The 14,522-nt window shown below is 40.9% G+C and overlaps 2 protein-coding genes across 3 annotated transcripts in view; one reads left to right on the top strand and one right to left on the bottom strand.

Annotated features, from left to right (window-relative positions):
* CDK19 (cyclin dependent kinase 19) overlaps positions 1–7,211 on the top strand; it is a 78,003-nt gene extending 70,792 nt beyond the window's left edge. Inside the window, 1 exon segment of the mRNA XM_083731357.1 lies at positions 1,539–7,211. Coding sequence (XP_083587483.1) covers positions 1,539–1,670 — 132 coding nt within the window. The 3' untranslated portion in view covers positions 1,671–7,211.
* The window catches only part of LOC310841008 (uncharacterized protein), a 34,287-nt gene continuing 25,336 nt past the window's right edge, over positions 5,572–14,522 (bottom strand). For both annotated transcript variants that reach the window (XR_014562260.1, XM_083731534.1), the window contains exons 3-4: positions 10,170–10,296; positions 5,572–5,811 (exon numbers count right to left, since the gene is read on the bottom strand). Coding sequence is in view for 1 of the 2 variants with exons in the window: in XM_083731534.1 (XP_083587660.1) it covers positions 5,791–5,811; positions 10,170–10,296 (148 nt within the window). In the remaining variant the exon portion in view is untranslated. The remainder of the gene's footprint in view (positions 5,812–10,169; positions 10,297–14,522) is intronic.

Below are 14,522 nucleotides of genomic sequence, written 5' to 3'. Positions count from 1 at the left end.
CTTACCAGACATATAATGCTACCTATCCAAGCTGAATACAGAAAGTTTATAGGACCCTTGGAAGAATATTGTCCCAAGGCTGATGTCCTGTGTTCCGCTTGTTGAGTCATCAGTTGTGCTGGTCTTGGCTGAACGTTTATATGGTTTCCCAAGCATGCTAGGCTGCTCTGAACAAGTGGGCTATATACAGTAGTGCTTGCCATCTTGAAGAAAGTACCGGTAAATTAGAAAAAGTAGGCTTTGAAAACCACACTGAAAAAATTAATATTGGAAACTTTTTTAAAAAAATACTACTGTATATCATTTAAGTAACTAAACCAGTATAAATTTACAGAATAATTATGCTTCTCATTCCAATATTAAATAAACAGGAACTGGTTTTGTATGCATTTGTTATCTTTATAGCCCTTTCTCATTCTTATCCCCTTCTGCCTTTTGCCATATTTTAAGACTTCCATTAATGGAAGGAAATTCCTTATTCTTGCAGCACACAACAGTTCCATCACAAGATTGATATTTGAGACATAACTCTTCATTTCTGAATGTTTAGTCATACTCGTAGTATGTTTATCAATTGCAACCACAGAATTGCCTTTAGTGGTGTGGTGACGTCAGTCTATCATAAAGACAGTGTTTCTTACTTGATAAACTGCAGCCAATCTTGTCATTTCATATTGTAAACCTCTAAGTCAACTGCTTAGAAATTCTGAAGATATTGCAATAAATAAATGAAATAAATAATTAGAACATCACAAGCTGCCCTTTCGGCTGATAGACTTTGACCTTATTTTTGCTGTTTGACTCTATTGATTCCTTTCCCTCAATAATTCAATTTTGTTCTTTCAGTAAAGCTTTATATTGCTATAAAAAGAAATACCTCTGGCTTCCAAGTCATGAAATCTAGGTATAACTGCATGTAGTAAGCTGTCTCTTGCTATTATTAACTGGAGCATCATAATCACATAGAACCTTTTCTTCGTTCATTGTCTAAAATAAAACTTCTGTACAGTATAGCTTTTTAAAATCTACAGTAGCTCATGTGCAGTGTTTGTGTGATAACAGTATTAATAGTGTAGATTTATACCTTCTTGTTATAATCTCTTAATTGTATACTGAGACCTCCTGTGGAAGTTCCACCAAGTGATTTCTGCGGATCCCTCCATGCCGTGTTCCATATAATTGTAGATAATCTTTGGCCATTTGGCCAGGCTTTCTGTGTTAGGGTGTGTGTGAGGAAATTGCACAGGGCAAAAACGGGGAGGCAGGAACCACCCCATTGCATGAGCAGAGTTCTCTGGATCCAACCATATGTTTTGTTCAATAGCAATAATCCAGACATTCTATTAGGAAAGAAGAAGAAAAAAAGTAGGGGTGGGGGGAGCATACAGTATAAATCCCTGTCTCGTTTCCCTGCCCAGTGTAAATCTATCTGAGAGAAAAGACAGGGATCATCAGCATTAACATTTTGAAAAATCATTTTGGAGCAATTCCTGCCCACCAAAATGTTCTAACATGTTTTGTTTCCCTCCCTCCTTTAGCACTCCAGTTCACGCCTGAGTTACCAAAGCAACATTCAGGGATCTTCTCAGTCCCAGAGTACAATGGGCTATTCTACATCATCTCAGCAGAGCTCTCAGTACCATCAGTCTCACCAGTCGCACCAATACTGAGGAGAGCACATAGATGGTGTTAGAAAGGAATGAACTAGCAGTTGGCGGACTCCAGCAATATGAAGTTCATAACCATGAGAAGAACCAAAAATGCAAAACTGTGATGCAGATTTTAAAGTTAACAATTATAAAAGGAGAACTTTTATTAACTAATTGTTTTGAGACAAGAGACCTTTTTATCCTTTTTTTTTTTTTTTGCCATAAAGGAGATTCTTGTGAAGTTTCCCCTCAGCTTGCTTTCGCATGCGTTCCATTGTGGTTACTCGAATGAAACCGTCTGATCTGAACCCAGCACTTAAACTTCTTTAACCTATGGAATTTTTGAAGGATTCCTGGTGCACCTTTCTTGTGTTGTAGTAATTGCCATAAATCTTATCTTTTCAAATCCCTTTACCAGGATTTTAAAGTTTTGAAACATTGAACTCCCAGGCTTTTCAAGCTTGTATATAGTTAGTTTTTTACTAGGCAAACCCGTTTAGCTATACAGGTATAATGCACCTTTTAAAAGCACTATGTTATTTTCACAGGATATTACTGTTTTGCTCATGGATGTCAAGAACAGCAGATTTTACTGTTCCAGAGTATTTTATTATTCCCTTTTTTATTAGTCTAGTTTTCAGATGAGGTCTTTAAAAAAAAAGAAGAAGAAAAGAAAAGAAAAATATACAACCCAAGTCTCTGCAGCAACTATTACATGTTATGTGTTTGGATTGAACACCAAACAGAAGATTATGAATGTTTGTTTTTTATTATTCAGATGAGCTCCCATAGATCATTTGCCATTATCTTCCAAGTGGGTTGACCTAAGCTTTGCTTTAAATTAAGGCATAACAGTGAAGTGGAAGGCAAACTCTTCTGTGGCTCCAGTAGGACAAGTGTATGCTATGGTGTCTTCTCTAGTAGTTTTTCGTACATGCAATGGTGTCTTCTCCAATGTTTATCTCTTTTTCGGAACTCTGCCCTAGGAGTTTAGCATCAACTAGAAAAAGGGCAAACAAGGAGACTGTGCTACTACTTTGGGGGGCTGTCAAGAGGGACAGAGCATCTTTTTAGTATATGTTTTACCTTCTAAGTTTTGTTTGTTTCTGATGAAGCTTTCCTTTGCTAAATGTGGATGGTTCTGTAACTTGCAACAAAAAAGGGCAACATGTCCTGTGGCACCTTAAGAGACTAGCACATTTGTGGCATGAACTGCTGCCTACTTGCAGGACACTTGCAATCATGAACCTGGACAAGCCATTTTTATTTTTTACTATTACTAACCTTCATTATCCATTTGAACCAGATCCAATATTGAAGTTGTTGAGCAATGTCTTGAAACTGCTTAGCCTTCTCATGTGGGAAAATGCATGTTTTGCCATATTTCCACTGATGTGATTAACCTAAATTGGTTAAGTGCTAGGTAAGTGAGGCTGTACTGAAATGACTGTTTTCCTAAGGTCAGACATATTGTGGATGTTGGTGTATTGGATAGGCAGCTAACGGAGGAGATGTCAGCTTATCACCAGAGCATAATACTGGAGAGCCGTTGGGTTGGATCTAAAGATCCACCTATGGAAGGGGTAGGCAGAAACTGACTATCCCATCCTCTCCCCACTAGGTCAGAGCACCCCTGAATATTCTCCTCTGAGGATCATGGCACTTAGCTGAGTGGGGTGGTTCTGGCAAAGGGGTCCAAGATGGAAGAGGGAGCTCACAGAAGCTCAGACAGAGGCATCTACTCATATTTTAAGGCATGCTCCAAGGGCTACTGGGGACAAGAGGGGACAAGAAAGTCATAGGTCATAGAATTGTTGAGTTGAAAGGGACCACAAAAATCATCTAGTTCAGTTCCCTGAAATGCAGGAATATTTCACCCAGTGTGGGGCTCAAGACCACGGTCATGAGATTAAGAGTCTGAAGCTATCCTTCAGTCCCCTTCTGCATGGTCGCTTTCACAGGTAGATCTGTATATCAAACTCAGTATCAAGTACCTGTGATCAGAGACCATACTTTGAGACATCTCCCTTTGTTTTGTTTTTTTTTAAGAGGCCCAGAATTACAGCTAGTAAAAGCTGTATATCTTCTGCAGTTCAGCATCTTGTGATTCTGAGCCCACCCCCCACCCTGGTCTCTCTTTTAAAAAAACAGGTTTATTGCCTTTCTGAATATGAAGATAGGCATAAAGTTTGTCAGCAATGCTTAGGGAAACGCTAGATGGTGAGGAAGTGGAGCTGAATAGGATTTTCAAGGGTTAAATCTTGAGTGCCCATTAGTGGCTTTCCTTCCCCATCACTAGCAAAAGCCAAATTCATTGTCCAACATGTCTGCTAATTTGCAGTATTTATACCGACTGCAGAATCCAGCTTTTTCTTGTGTGGAATTCAGGTTACCTTGGTGCAGAATGGTTTTAGCTCCTCTGACTTTATTGCACTAAAATGGAAAAGGCATAAATTTTAGAATATACATGCAGCACCCTGTATTTGTCATAATAATTAATAAAGAGGTACAGGGAGGAGCCAGTTATTGATATATGCATTTATAAGCATTTACATGGTATAGCAGGGGGTTTGCAGACTTCAAGCTTGTTGAATCTACTTTACTTTTTACTGGAACCCCAAAATCTATCAGCCAGAGCCATATAGTTAAAATTAAAGGAAGAGTGCCTTTGAGCATCCTGAGCTTACAAATGTGTTTTCTGTACCAGGACAGGACTGAGCTCACAGTCTTTTCACACAAAAGTCTACTTCTGGTTAACATTTCACAAGCTTAATGTGTTTGGGAAATGTTATTTTGTTGTTGTTATTAAACAACTGGTAATCACAAACTCTTGCTAAACTGCCATCTACATATCTACCAATAGATCCTGATCTACCTTCTGCCTACCCCTGCTGTCTAGCAGGAGGTCATGCTCACTCTGTGTTCTGATCTGAATTGATATAAAAATCACCAAATCTTTGCACTAAGATTGCAGTAAGCTAACAAGGGGATGGGCCAGTTTTCTTGAGAGAGGAACTATTTTAATCCCACGAGTAATACATTTATCCTATCCCAGGACTGTGTGTGATTCCACTTTAAACTTTAAAAGATCAGCTCATGTTAAGCTCAGTTGTCTAGTCACTGACATTGTTCCATTCGCTGTTGATACCAACTGGCTCTCTGGAGAGAGCCAAAAATTAATTTATCATAGCATACCCATAACAGGGGGACAAAACAAAAAGTATTCCATTTGATACAAACATACCTTTATGCATCATGTATCTTACACTAGTTTTGTTTTACTGAAGTAATGTTTCTTTTGCACCAGCTTTCAGTGAAAATGTTCTACCGGCTCCATGTCTTCCTGCACCCAAGCTAATGTTTGGTGAGCAGCTTAGGAGATTTAACTTTATTTTGATTGGCTTGTAAATTGCTCATTTTCCTCTTCTCCCTCTGTTGCTCTGTCCCCCAACCTCCCGTTTGCTACAGCCCAGCATCTGCGGCAAGCTCTGTCCGAGTGTGGGTTCCTCTGTGCATGCAGTGTGACGACCTGTCTTGAATGTGCTTTATCTCCATGAGCTTCCAGTCCCCTAGAAGGATGGCCATGATCGTTGTCTGTACTGACGATAGTTGCAAATTGCTTGCTTGCTATACCCCACTTCCCCATGGTGTCTGTACACACAAATGTAGCTGTGCTAAGTAATACTTCATGGCCTTCCAAATAAGCATTGGCAGGGGAATAAATGAAAGTATAGGTTTACACTTCTGAAATGTTTACTGCACTCATTCTGTATTTGTATTTTGGCTTTTTGGGGCATACTTGGCCTATTGCAGTGAGCTGTATGTATATAATAAATGAGTGTTTCACGTGCTGCAGGGCTAAGGCGAGCCAAGGTGAGGTAGCTTTGTTTCAGGGGGAATTTCATGAAACAAAAATGTAATGTAAGACAAATCATATATTGTATGTTATGGAAACACAGAACATGGACATTTTCATAACTGTGCAGCTCTGTCAGCTCTTTCTTACTAGCATGTGCAGCTTTGACGTCACCTATAATAAGTTTCTCTTTCCTATCTCATCGGCTCTTAGAAGTGGACGTGGAATCGACCTTGGTTGGTTTCTGTCTTGCTACTTTGGGAAACAGCTGCTCAAGCCTCATTCTTACAATGTTGCTCTTCTCAGCTTTCAGAGAAAAGGAGCAAAGAAATAGGATTAGCAAAGCAGTGATGAAATGTATTGGTAGCATAGACTGCATAATGAAGAATTTTGTGAAAGCTGCAAGTCCTGCACTCTATATCTGTGACACTGTATCTTTTTGGGTGGGGCTGGGGTGGGAAGGATGGGAGGACATCCTGAGGTTGGGGAGGTGGAAGCTTGAAGTATTTGATTATGTATGATATTTTATATAAACATAATAAGCTTAGTTCCCCTTCATAATCTTCAGTGATGGTACTTAAGCAACATTAAGCAACAATAACTGTTTTAAGATAAAAGAAACATATTGTACATAAAGTCCATGTGTAATCTATATGTTTTGCCACACAAGAACGATGTGTATTGCTTTATGGGGGGAAAGTCCTTAATGCACTGTTATCTCCTAAATATTTAGTAGTAAATTAATACTATTTAATTTTTTAAAGAAAATCTGTCTTGTGTAGACACTAAAAAGTATTACACAATGTGGACTGAAGGTGTCCCTTTTTAACAGCAGTTTAAATAATGTTTTATATCTGTCATGTAGTATGCTTTTAAAATGGTTTTTAGTTGTATTTCCTCACTGTGGAAGGGTGCCTGCCATAAGTTTTCTTTTATATATAATTTCACATATTCATCTTCTATTCTTGTGTCTTTATTATATAGGTCTGTGTCCTCTCTTATGCAACTTCAGCTCAACAGTGATGCCCCACGTATGGCAGTGTACTTTATAGTGGCTGCTGAGTTTTGCAAAATTAAAATGAAACCCTTCCAAATCCAGATTTGTACTCTCACTTCTTGGGATTTCATGCGGTGCTCAAGCTAGGATAATTATGTTCAAGTCAAAAATGTAGGGGAGTCCTAGAAAGTACACCTCCAGCCCCATTGAAGACATACACACACATACAGGCCCTTTCCTGCTTCTGTCTGGAGGTCAGTCATTCTTCCTTGCTGTCACCAAGCAATGATCTCAACTGGCTATGTTGCTGAAGTGAAAGTGTAAGAATCTGGCAGCTATCTAGCAACTGCCGAATATGATTAACCTTGAACTAGCTTAAGTGGCGCAAATATAGGATGGGATGTCACTGTAGGAGTCCAGTTCTTGCTGCCACCCAACTCACCTCACCTGCCCTGCAGTGGGAGAGGCTCAGTACCAAGCTAGAAACGTCCACCAACTCTGCTGGGCAGTTGGAAGACACTGAACTGTCAGGCTTTGCCCTCATAAAGCATTTACTGTTTTCATAATGTCCCAGAAGACTGTTAAAACTATGCTTTTTGTTCATTACATCATTTTTATTTTTTGTTGTAATTAAATTGAATTGCTTCAGTGTGAATTTTTTAAACAAAAATAATATACGTTTGTAATAATAATAAAAAGTTGAAGTCAAGCAGCTGTGTGATGAGACATGTGTAAACTTTGGGCTTCAGTGAAAACAGGATGAATTCCACAGACCTGAACTGTTGTTTGATTTAAGACCCTTCTAAAATCTGCCTCGGGAATTGTGTGCGCTTGCTTAGGTGCACATTACATCCTTTCTCAGCTGATCCTTGGAAGACAGTACCAAAAGATCTTGTGTATGTTGAATCTGTATCTTTCCACGGAGCTAACACTCCTCATGCAGCCCTTTCACTTCAGTACTGATCTACCTATGATTGGGTCCATATGGTCCTGAGGCAGGGTAGGGGGAGAAGACATTTCATGGGCTTAGCCCCTTAGATGCTACAAGGGGACATGCCATGAACCTATGCCTGAAATCTCTGTAGATAAGGTGGTGTTTCTGAAGCCGGGGCCTGGGAGCTAACTGCAATGTGTCACCCTTTTTAAAATCTAAATATATCATTGCTAGGTTGCCTGTTGTGAATCTGCTGTTGGCAGCTTCTGTTCCTGTACGTGTGGCCCACATCTCCCAGCCTTCTCTTTAAGCACTGGTTCCCCCTGGAGACGTGAATATAATTGTACTGTTTTAAGTGTCATGAGACTTGTCTGCATAGAGGCATTGTTTCCATAGTGCCATAGTAAGACTCGTGATCCTTTTCCTGGAAAATCTCTGGGTTCTCCATGCAGATTTCCTTCCCACAGCACCCAGGTTGCTTGTGTGCGGCTGGAAGTGCTATGATCTCTTTCTGCTTGCCGTGCCTGTGTGAGAGTGTGAAGGAGTGTGTGAATGTGTGTGCAACACAGTTTTAAACCACATCACTCCAAAGGATCGTGAGAAATGAAGTTTACCCCTCATGGAGCTATAATTCTCAACACCCTTAACAAACTACAGTTCCCATGATTCTTTTGGGAGGGTGAGATGCTTTAAATGCATAGTTTTGTGTACACAGCCTATGTCTGTACTTGGTTGGGTCAGTCAAAGGGAGGGAGGTGGACGCTGGAGTTTTCAGGGATGGGGCTGGTTTTCTCTGATGTTACAGTTTCATATTCTGTTTTTGCAGCTCTTATTTTTTTCAGATCTTTCAATAATAATAATAATAATAAATTTTTATTTATATCCCATCCTCCCGGGCCAAAGCTGTATAATATTGCTGGTTGTTGCATCTACGATGATTAGGGGCTGCTTATACAATTCTGGGGGGGCTGAGTCATGCTAATTTTTGGGAGGGTTGTCGTTTAAACATTTGCAGACCCATGAGGAGACCAAGACAGTCCAGTGCGGGATGGCCACTTGTACTAAAATCCACGTAAAGAGCCTAGGGTCAAGATACCTGCTGTTTTGAAGGAAGGCAAGTGGCAAAGACAGCCTTCCCCATTCTGGTGTATTCCAAATGTTTTGAACTACAGCTCTCAGCACCCATGACCATTGGCCTTACCGACTGGGCTGAGGGGAGATGGATTCCAACAACATCTGCGAGGCACCAGATTGGGAAATGCTGAGCTAGGAAGTGGAAGTACTAAAGGATGCTGGGATCTGAGCCGCACTACTTTGGGGGACTCCTTTGAGATGGAAAGAGAGAAAGAAGCTGGCAGAAGGAGCTATTGGTGGGCAAAAATTGTTATAATAGGCATCTGGAAGAAGGTGTCTGATATGCAAGGAGCACTGAGGATGCTTGAATCCAGATCCAAGGAATAGTTTCCATGATTTTCCATGCACAAGATTGATCAGTGTAGGATATTTGGTATGGATGGTGTGTTCAGTGGAGACCATCTGACGAGAGACTTCTGAACATGAATACAGGTAATATTTAGCAGAACCTGTAGAGACTTTGTTCTTGTTTTATTTTATTAACCTACTCCTGCCTTTTGGCCTAAAGGATCCTCATTTTGAAACTAATTGGTTATTATCCCACTGTTGATGAATAGAAAACTGGAAGCCTAGAAATACCTAATGAATTTCTTTCAAGCCCATACTAGCTTGGCCCATTCGGGGCATGCTGTTATTGTTTAAGATTATTTTCAGATTTACAAGTATATTTTCAGATGTAGATTTTCTATGAAAACAAACTTCCTGGTCCAGTCTTTAATTAAGCTGGATTCCATTCTTTGTTTTGCTGTGGATGGGATCTGTTCAGATCAGCACAAGTGTGTGTGTGTTGTTTTTTAATTACATGCAGCCCTCGTGTACGGCTGAAATTTGACTGTCCATCAAATGTGCTGTTCTCCTGCCTAAATTAGCTTTCAGGCACACCACTGTTCCATATAAATGTATTTAAATGCTGCTGAGACAGAATGAGCCAAAGCAGTACTTGGCAGAATATAGTATTAACTCAGGCGGTGAATTTCCTTCAGTACCTACCATGCTGTGCAGGAGTGCTGCTGCAAGGTGTAAATCTAGCTGGGTGTGTGAGTTTGGCGGAAAACCTTGCCTCTTATCTTCTCCAATTAGTAGTGGGGAGGGAAGGGAGCTGAAATTCTGTGAAATATATACTGCTAGCAGAAGATTGCTGTTTAAACAGTCACAGGTTTAGCACAACACAATTCAGTAATCATGCTAGCTTTATTGGTAGGAAGTAGAGGTATAGCTACCCAAGAAGCAGGGCTTTTTTCAGCCAGAACACACTGAACTCTGTCCCAGCACCTCTTTTTATAGAAAAATAAAACTGCCAAGGAGTGTGAAATGACCCCGAACCCACAACTCATCCTAAGAACTGCCCTACATCAGTGTTGGAAGTCTGCACAAAAGTTAACATTTTTTTTTGTATCCCCACCCCCATATATGTTTCTAGATGGGAGTCTATAATAGAAGAAACTGCTGAAAGGGTCAAACAAGTCTCTTTGTTAAGTTACTGGCTCTGCCAAGCCTATTAAACACCCTTTTTACATGACTAAAGAGTTGGCCATGTTGCCACAGAAACAACTAACTAGTATAGCCTCCAGAAGAAAGAGGTAGGCTTTCACCTCTCACCTGGGTGGATGTCATTCTAGGGGTACAAGAAAAACAGTCCAGGAGCTGGTCTTGTCTGGTCAGGAGCTGGGAAGTCTTGCTCTCTGTGTTGAAACCATAGCTGTGGCTCTGAAGACAGCCTGGAATCCTAAGGGGAAGTAAAATCGGTTGCAGTGTTAATGCAATTAGATCATTCATCTTATGCTCATCTATGTGTAATTAAAACCATGTATCAAAAAGACATCACAGGCACCAGTGAACTTTATTCCAAGAAAGCTGAACTTGTAAGTGCTGGCACCCTTGAAGGTTCCCGAAGACAGACGTCATTGCTGCCCTCTGGGGGGGGATACAACCATTGGAAAGCGTGTTCCTCTAGCACACCTTTGAACTAAAAATTAATAATCTGATAACTTCTAAATCCTCAGGTAGCACAATAGAGCTTAAACAGCAAGTGAGAACTGCAAGCGGATCATATGAACTATATATGGATCCACTTGCAATTCTCTTTTGCTATTTAAGCTCTATAGTGCCAGAGAATTTGAAAATTATTATCAGATTATTAACAGCTGCGGTGATGGCAATAAGCTATAAATAGAAAAAAAAAATCCCACCTATGGCAAAGGGTTCCTATGGCTCACAGACAGCAATTCAGAACCTTTAGGATAGCACTGCCCACGGGAACAGCAGGCAGGATCCAATCATGTGGTTTTTCTCCAGGGAAAGGAGCTACTATGAGTTTAAGAAACAGTACAGTCGTACCTCAGCTCCTGAATGCCTTGGGAGTCAAACGTTCCAGCTCCCAAACAATCAAAAACCAGAAATGAGTGTTCTGGTTTTCAAACATTCTTTTGGAAGCTGAACGTCCAACGGGGCTTCCGATTGGCTGCAGGAGCTTCCTGCAGCCAATCAGAAGCCACACTTTGGAAGTTGAACTGACTTCCAGAATGGATTCTGGTTGACTTCTGAGGTACGACTGTATTACAATTGTGCAGCTTTTAGATGGCATTGTGAAAGTGAAGAGAAGAAAGCAAACCCTTGCAGATGACACCAAACTGGGAGCAGTAATCAATGCAAATGAAGACAGAATCAGGATTCAATATGACCTTAACAGATTGGAGAACTGGGCCCTGAACATACAAAATGAAATTCACTAAGGACAAATGTAAGAGTCTACACTTAGGCAGGAATAACGAGCTGCACCAATATAAGATGGGACACACCTGGCTTGCCAGTAGTACATGTGAAACAGATCTAGGGGTCTTGGTAGACCACAGTGTGATGCAGCTGCAAAAAAAGCTAATGCTATTCTAGGCTGCATAAATAGAAGCATAGTGTAATGATCAAGGGAAGTAATAAAAGGTAAAGGTAAAGGTACCCCTGCCCGTACGGGCCAGTCCTGACAGACTCTAGGGTTGTGCGCCCATCTCACTTAAGAAGCCGGGGGCCAGCGCTGTCCTGAGACACTTCCGGGTCACGTGGTCAGCGTGACAAAGATGCATCTGGCGAGCCAGCGCAGCACACGGAAACACCGTTTACCTTCCCGCTAGTAAGCGGTCCCTATTTATCTACTTGCACCTGGGGGTGCTTTCGAACTGCTAGGTTGGCAGGCGCTAGGACCGAGCAATGGGAGCGCACCCCGCCGCGGGGATTCGAACCGCCGACCTTTCGATCGGCAAGCCCTAGGCACTGAGGCGTTTACCTACAGCGCCACCTGCGTCAAGGGAAGTAATAGTCCCGTTCTATTCTGCCTTGGTCAGAGCGTATCTGTAGTGTGACCAGTTCAGGGCGCTACAATTTAAGAAGGATATTGATAAGCTGAAACATGTGCAGAGAAGGATGAGCAAGAGTCTGGACACCAAGCCTTTTGAAGAATGGTTGAAGCAAGTGAGTATGTTTAGCTGAGTAAAGAGGAGAATGAGAGAAAATATGATAGCCATCTGCAAATATCTAAAGGCTGTCACATGGACGATGGAACAAGAATGTTTTCTCCTGCTGTGGAGGGTAGGACCTGAACTAATGGATTCAAGTTACAAGAAAGGACATTCTGACTAAAAATCAGGAAGAGCTTTCTGACAGTAAGAGCTGTTTGCTAGTGAAACAGACTCCCACAGGAGGTGGTGGACTTCCTTAGAGGTTTTTAAGCAGAGGTTGGATGGCCATCCGGCATGGATGCTTTAGTGTAGATTCCTGCATTGTAGAGGGTTGGACTAGATTACCCTCAGGGTCCCTTCCTACTCTACGAATCTATGATTCATTCTTGTTAACTTCACTGCTGCCATATTTTTATATTTCTCTGGCTGCTAAGCAAACAGCTTTTTAAGCTTCTCTATTTTTACTGGCCCAACCTTCTCCAAATATTGGCTAGAGTGGTATGGCACTTTGGCATGGATTGTATAACAAGGCATCCGACCAAATTTCTCCAAAACAAATTGTGCTTTTGCTTAAGGATTCAGATAAAACACATTTTGGGGGAAAATCATTCATAGAAGAGAACTAATTTTACAGTTTACCCATAAGAGCAAATAAATGCATCCATCCATCTCTACCTTTCTAGATTGTTTCCCTAACCAAACTGATACTTGCCCATTTGCATCCAGATTTCTGGATCCCTTTCTCCAGGCTCCTTATTGCTGCAATTGTGCTTTCTAACATTTTCCAGAGTTCACACTGTTCAAGTATTTCAACCCCTTCTTTGTCCAGCACAGAGGTGAGGAACAGGATTTGGCTGGTGAGCCAGATTCTGACTTTTCTCACATCCTGTAGACCATTTTAACAGGTGGGGGAGGCTGCCCAACTGTCAATCAACAGTCATCACAGCAATGTCAGATGACCAAGAAAATTAAATAAATCATTTTGTGGGCATGTCTCCGACCAACCACGAAAAAAGATTATCTCTACTTACAGCAAGACCTGCTTGGGGCAGGGATCGACTCTGCAGTGGAATTCTGAATTGGGACCTCTGCAGTATAGTTGATCCCCCAGTGGCTTCCTGCCACTACTCATCAGCATATGCATCTTCATGAGTGTATATGCTCAAATTAATTCATAGGAGTTAGAGAAAGTAGGTATGTAGATAATAACTTTATTGAAAAAGTAGCACTTTTGGTTTTTTTACATACTGGAATGACAGAAACCAAAGTAAAATACCCCTCATATGTTAAGAAGAGTTACATTTTGATTAATCCATTTTATACATTGTTGATTGTCATTTCATTTATTTCTTTTTAAACTTTTAAAAATCAACAATACACTAATAATAATACCAGGTCTGAAGAAGAAAATACATGTTTGTGTAAAATGAAGAGACAATCATAAATAGTTAACTTTCAAACAGTGTGACAAGTAGTGTTTTGTGGACCTAACCCTGAGATTACAATAAGAAAATTAAAATGAACCTGAGCCCTAAGTTAGCTGGGTTCCACCCCCACCCCCCACAGAACATTTAACTGAATCCCTCTTCATATTGGATTCAAGAGCCTAAAAGCAAAACTAAACTAAGTTACCAGTTCGGAATGACTGTTCTGCTTCAAAAAAGCCTTGATGTAATATTACACACACTGGACCCCCACCCAACCTCAACAGCATGTACACACACACACACACACACACACACACACACAAAACACAAAATTTTATGTGGCAATTTGTCCAGGCTTCCATAGTCTGCCATTTTCAGTGTCTGAGAAACAGAGATTCAGTCTGCTACTTTAGACCCCAATCCACTTTAGCAGAGAGAAGGAGAGAAAGGTAAAGAACAGCAGTGCCTCTGCCATACTGGTAGTGATTGCTGAAATTAATTCCCCCCCCCCCCAATGACTGCACCTCTGATAGTCTGAGCCAGCTCCATTGCTGCCATTGATGCACTGGGCCTGATTACGACACCATTCTAGCCTCCATAACCCAACCCTTGACCCCCACCCAGTGTGACCAATGGTGCCGTGGTGACTAGGCTACTTTGTCATAAGTTGATGCTCCTGGGCAGGGGATAGGATTGATCTGTTAATAATTCTAGCAATTGTAAAACAAAATCAATATGTCTATTTCTTTTTGTTTCATCATTTTCTCTGTCACCCTACTCACGGTAATTTTCTATCTGCTATTACAGGCTTTCCTCTTTTGCCTAGTTACTATTATGAATCATCTAGTACCAATATAAAATTCAATAACTCAACGATGATGGATCACCATCAGATATTCAAATCAGGACTGTAGTGTGAATTTTCTTCCCATGTGAACTAAAACTGAGCTGCTAGTTTCAGAGTGTTAGAGCAGCCAATAAACTTGTATTGGCTTGAACTGGTACACAACTTTCTTCTGATCCCAAATGACAGGAAGAAACTTCAACTGTTGGACTACCTGATTACAACAGCCCAT

This window comes from Podarcis gaigeae, assembly GCF_964106915.1.
Source record: "Podarcis gaigeae genome assembly, chromosome: 3".
Taxonomy (NCBI): domain Eukaryota; kingdom Metazoa; phylum Chordata; class Lepidosauria; order Squamata; family Lacertidae; genus Podarcis; species Podarcis gaigeae.
The sequence above is the reverse complement of the archived record's forward strand: the minus strand, read 5'-3'. Positions and strand labels throughout refer to the sequence as shown.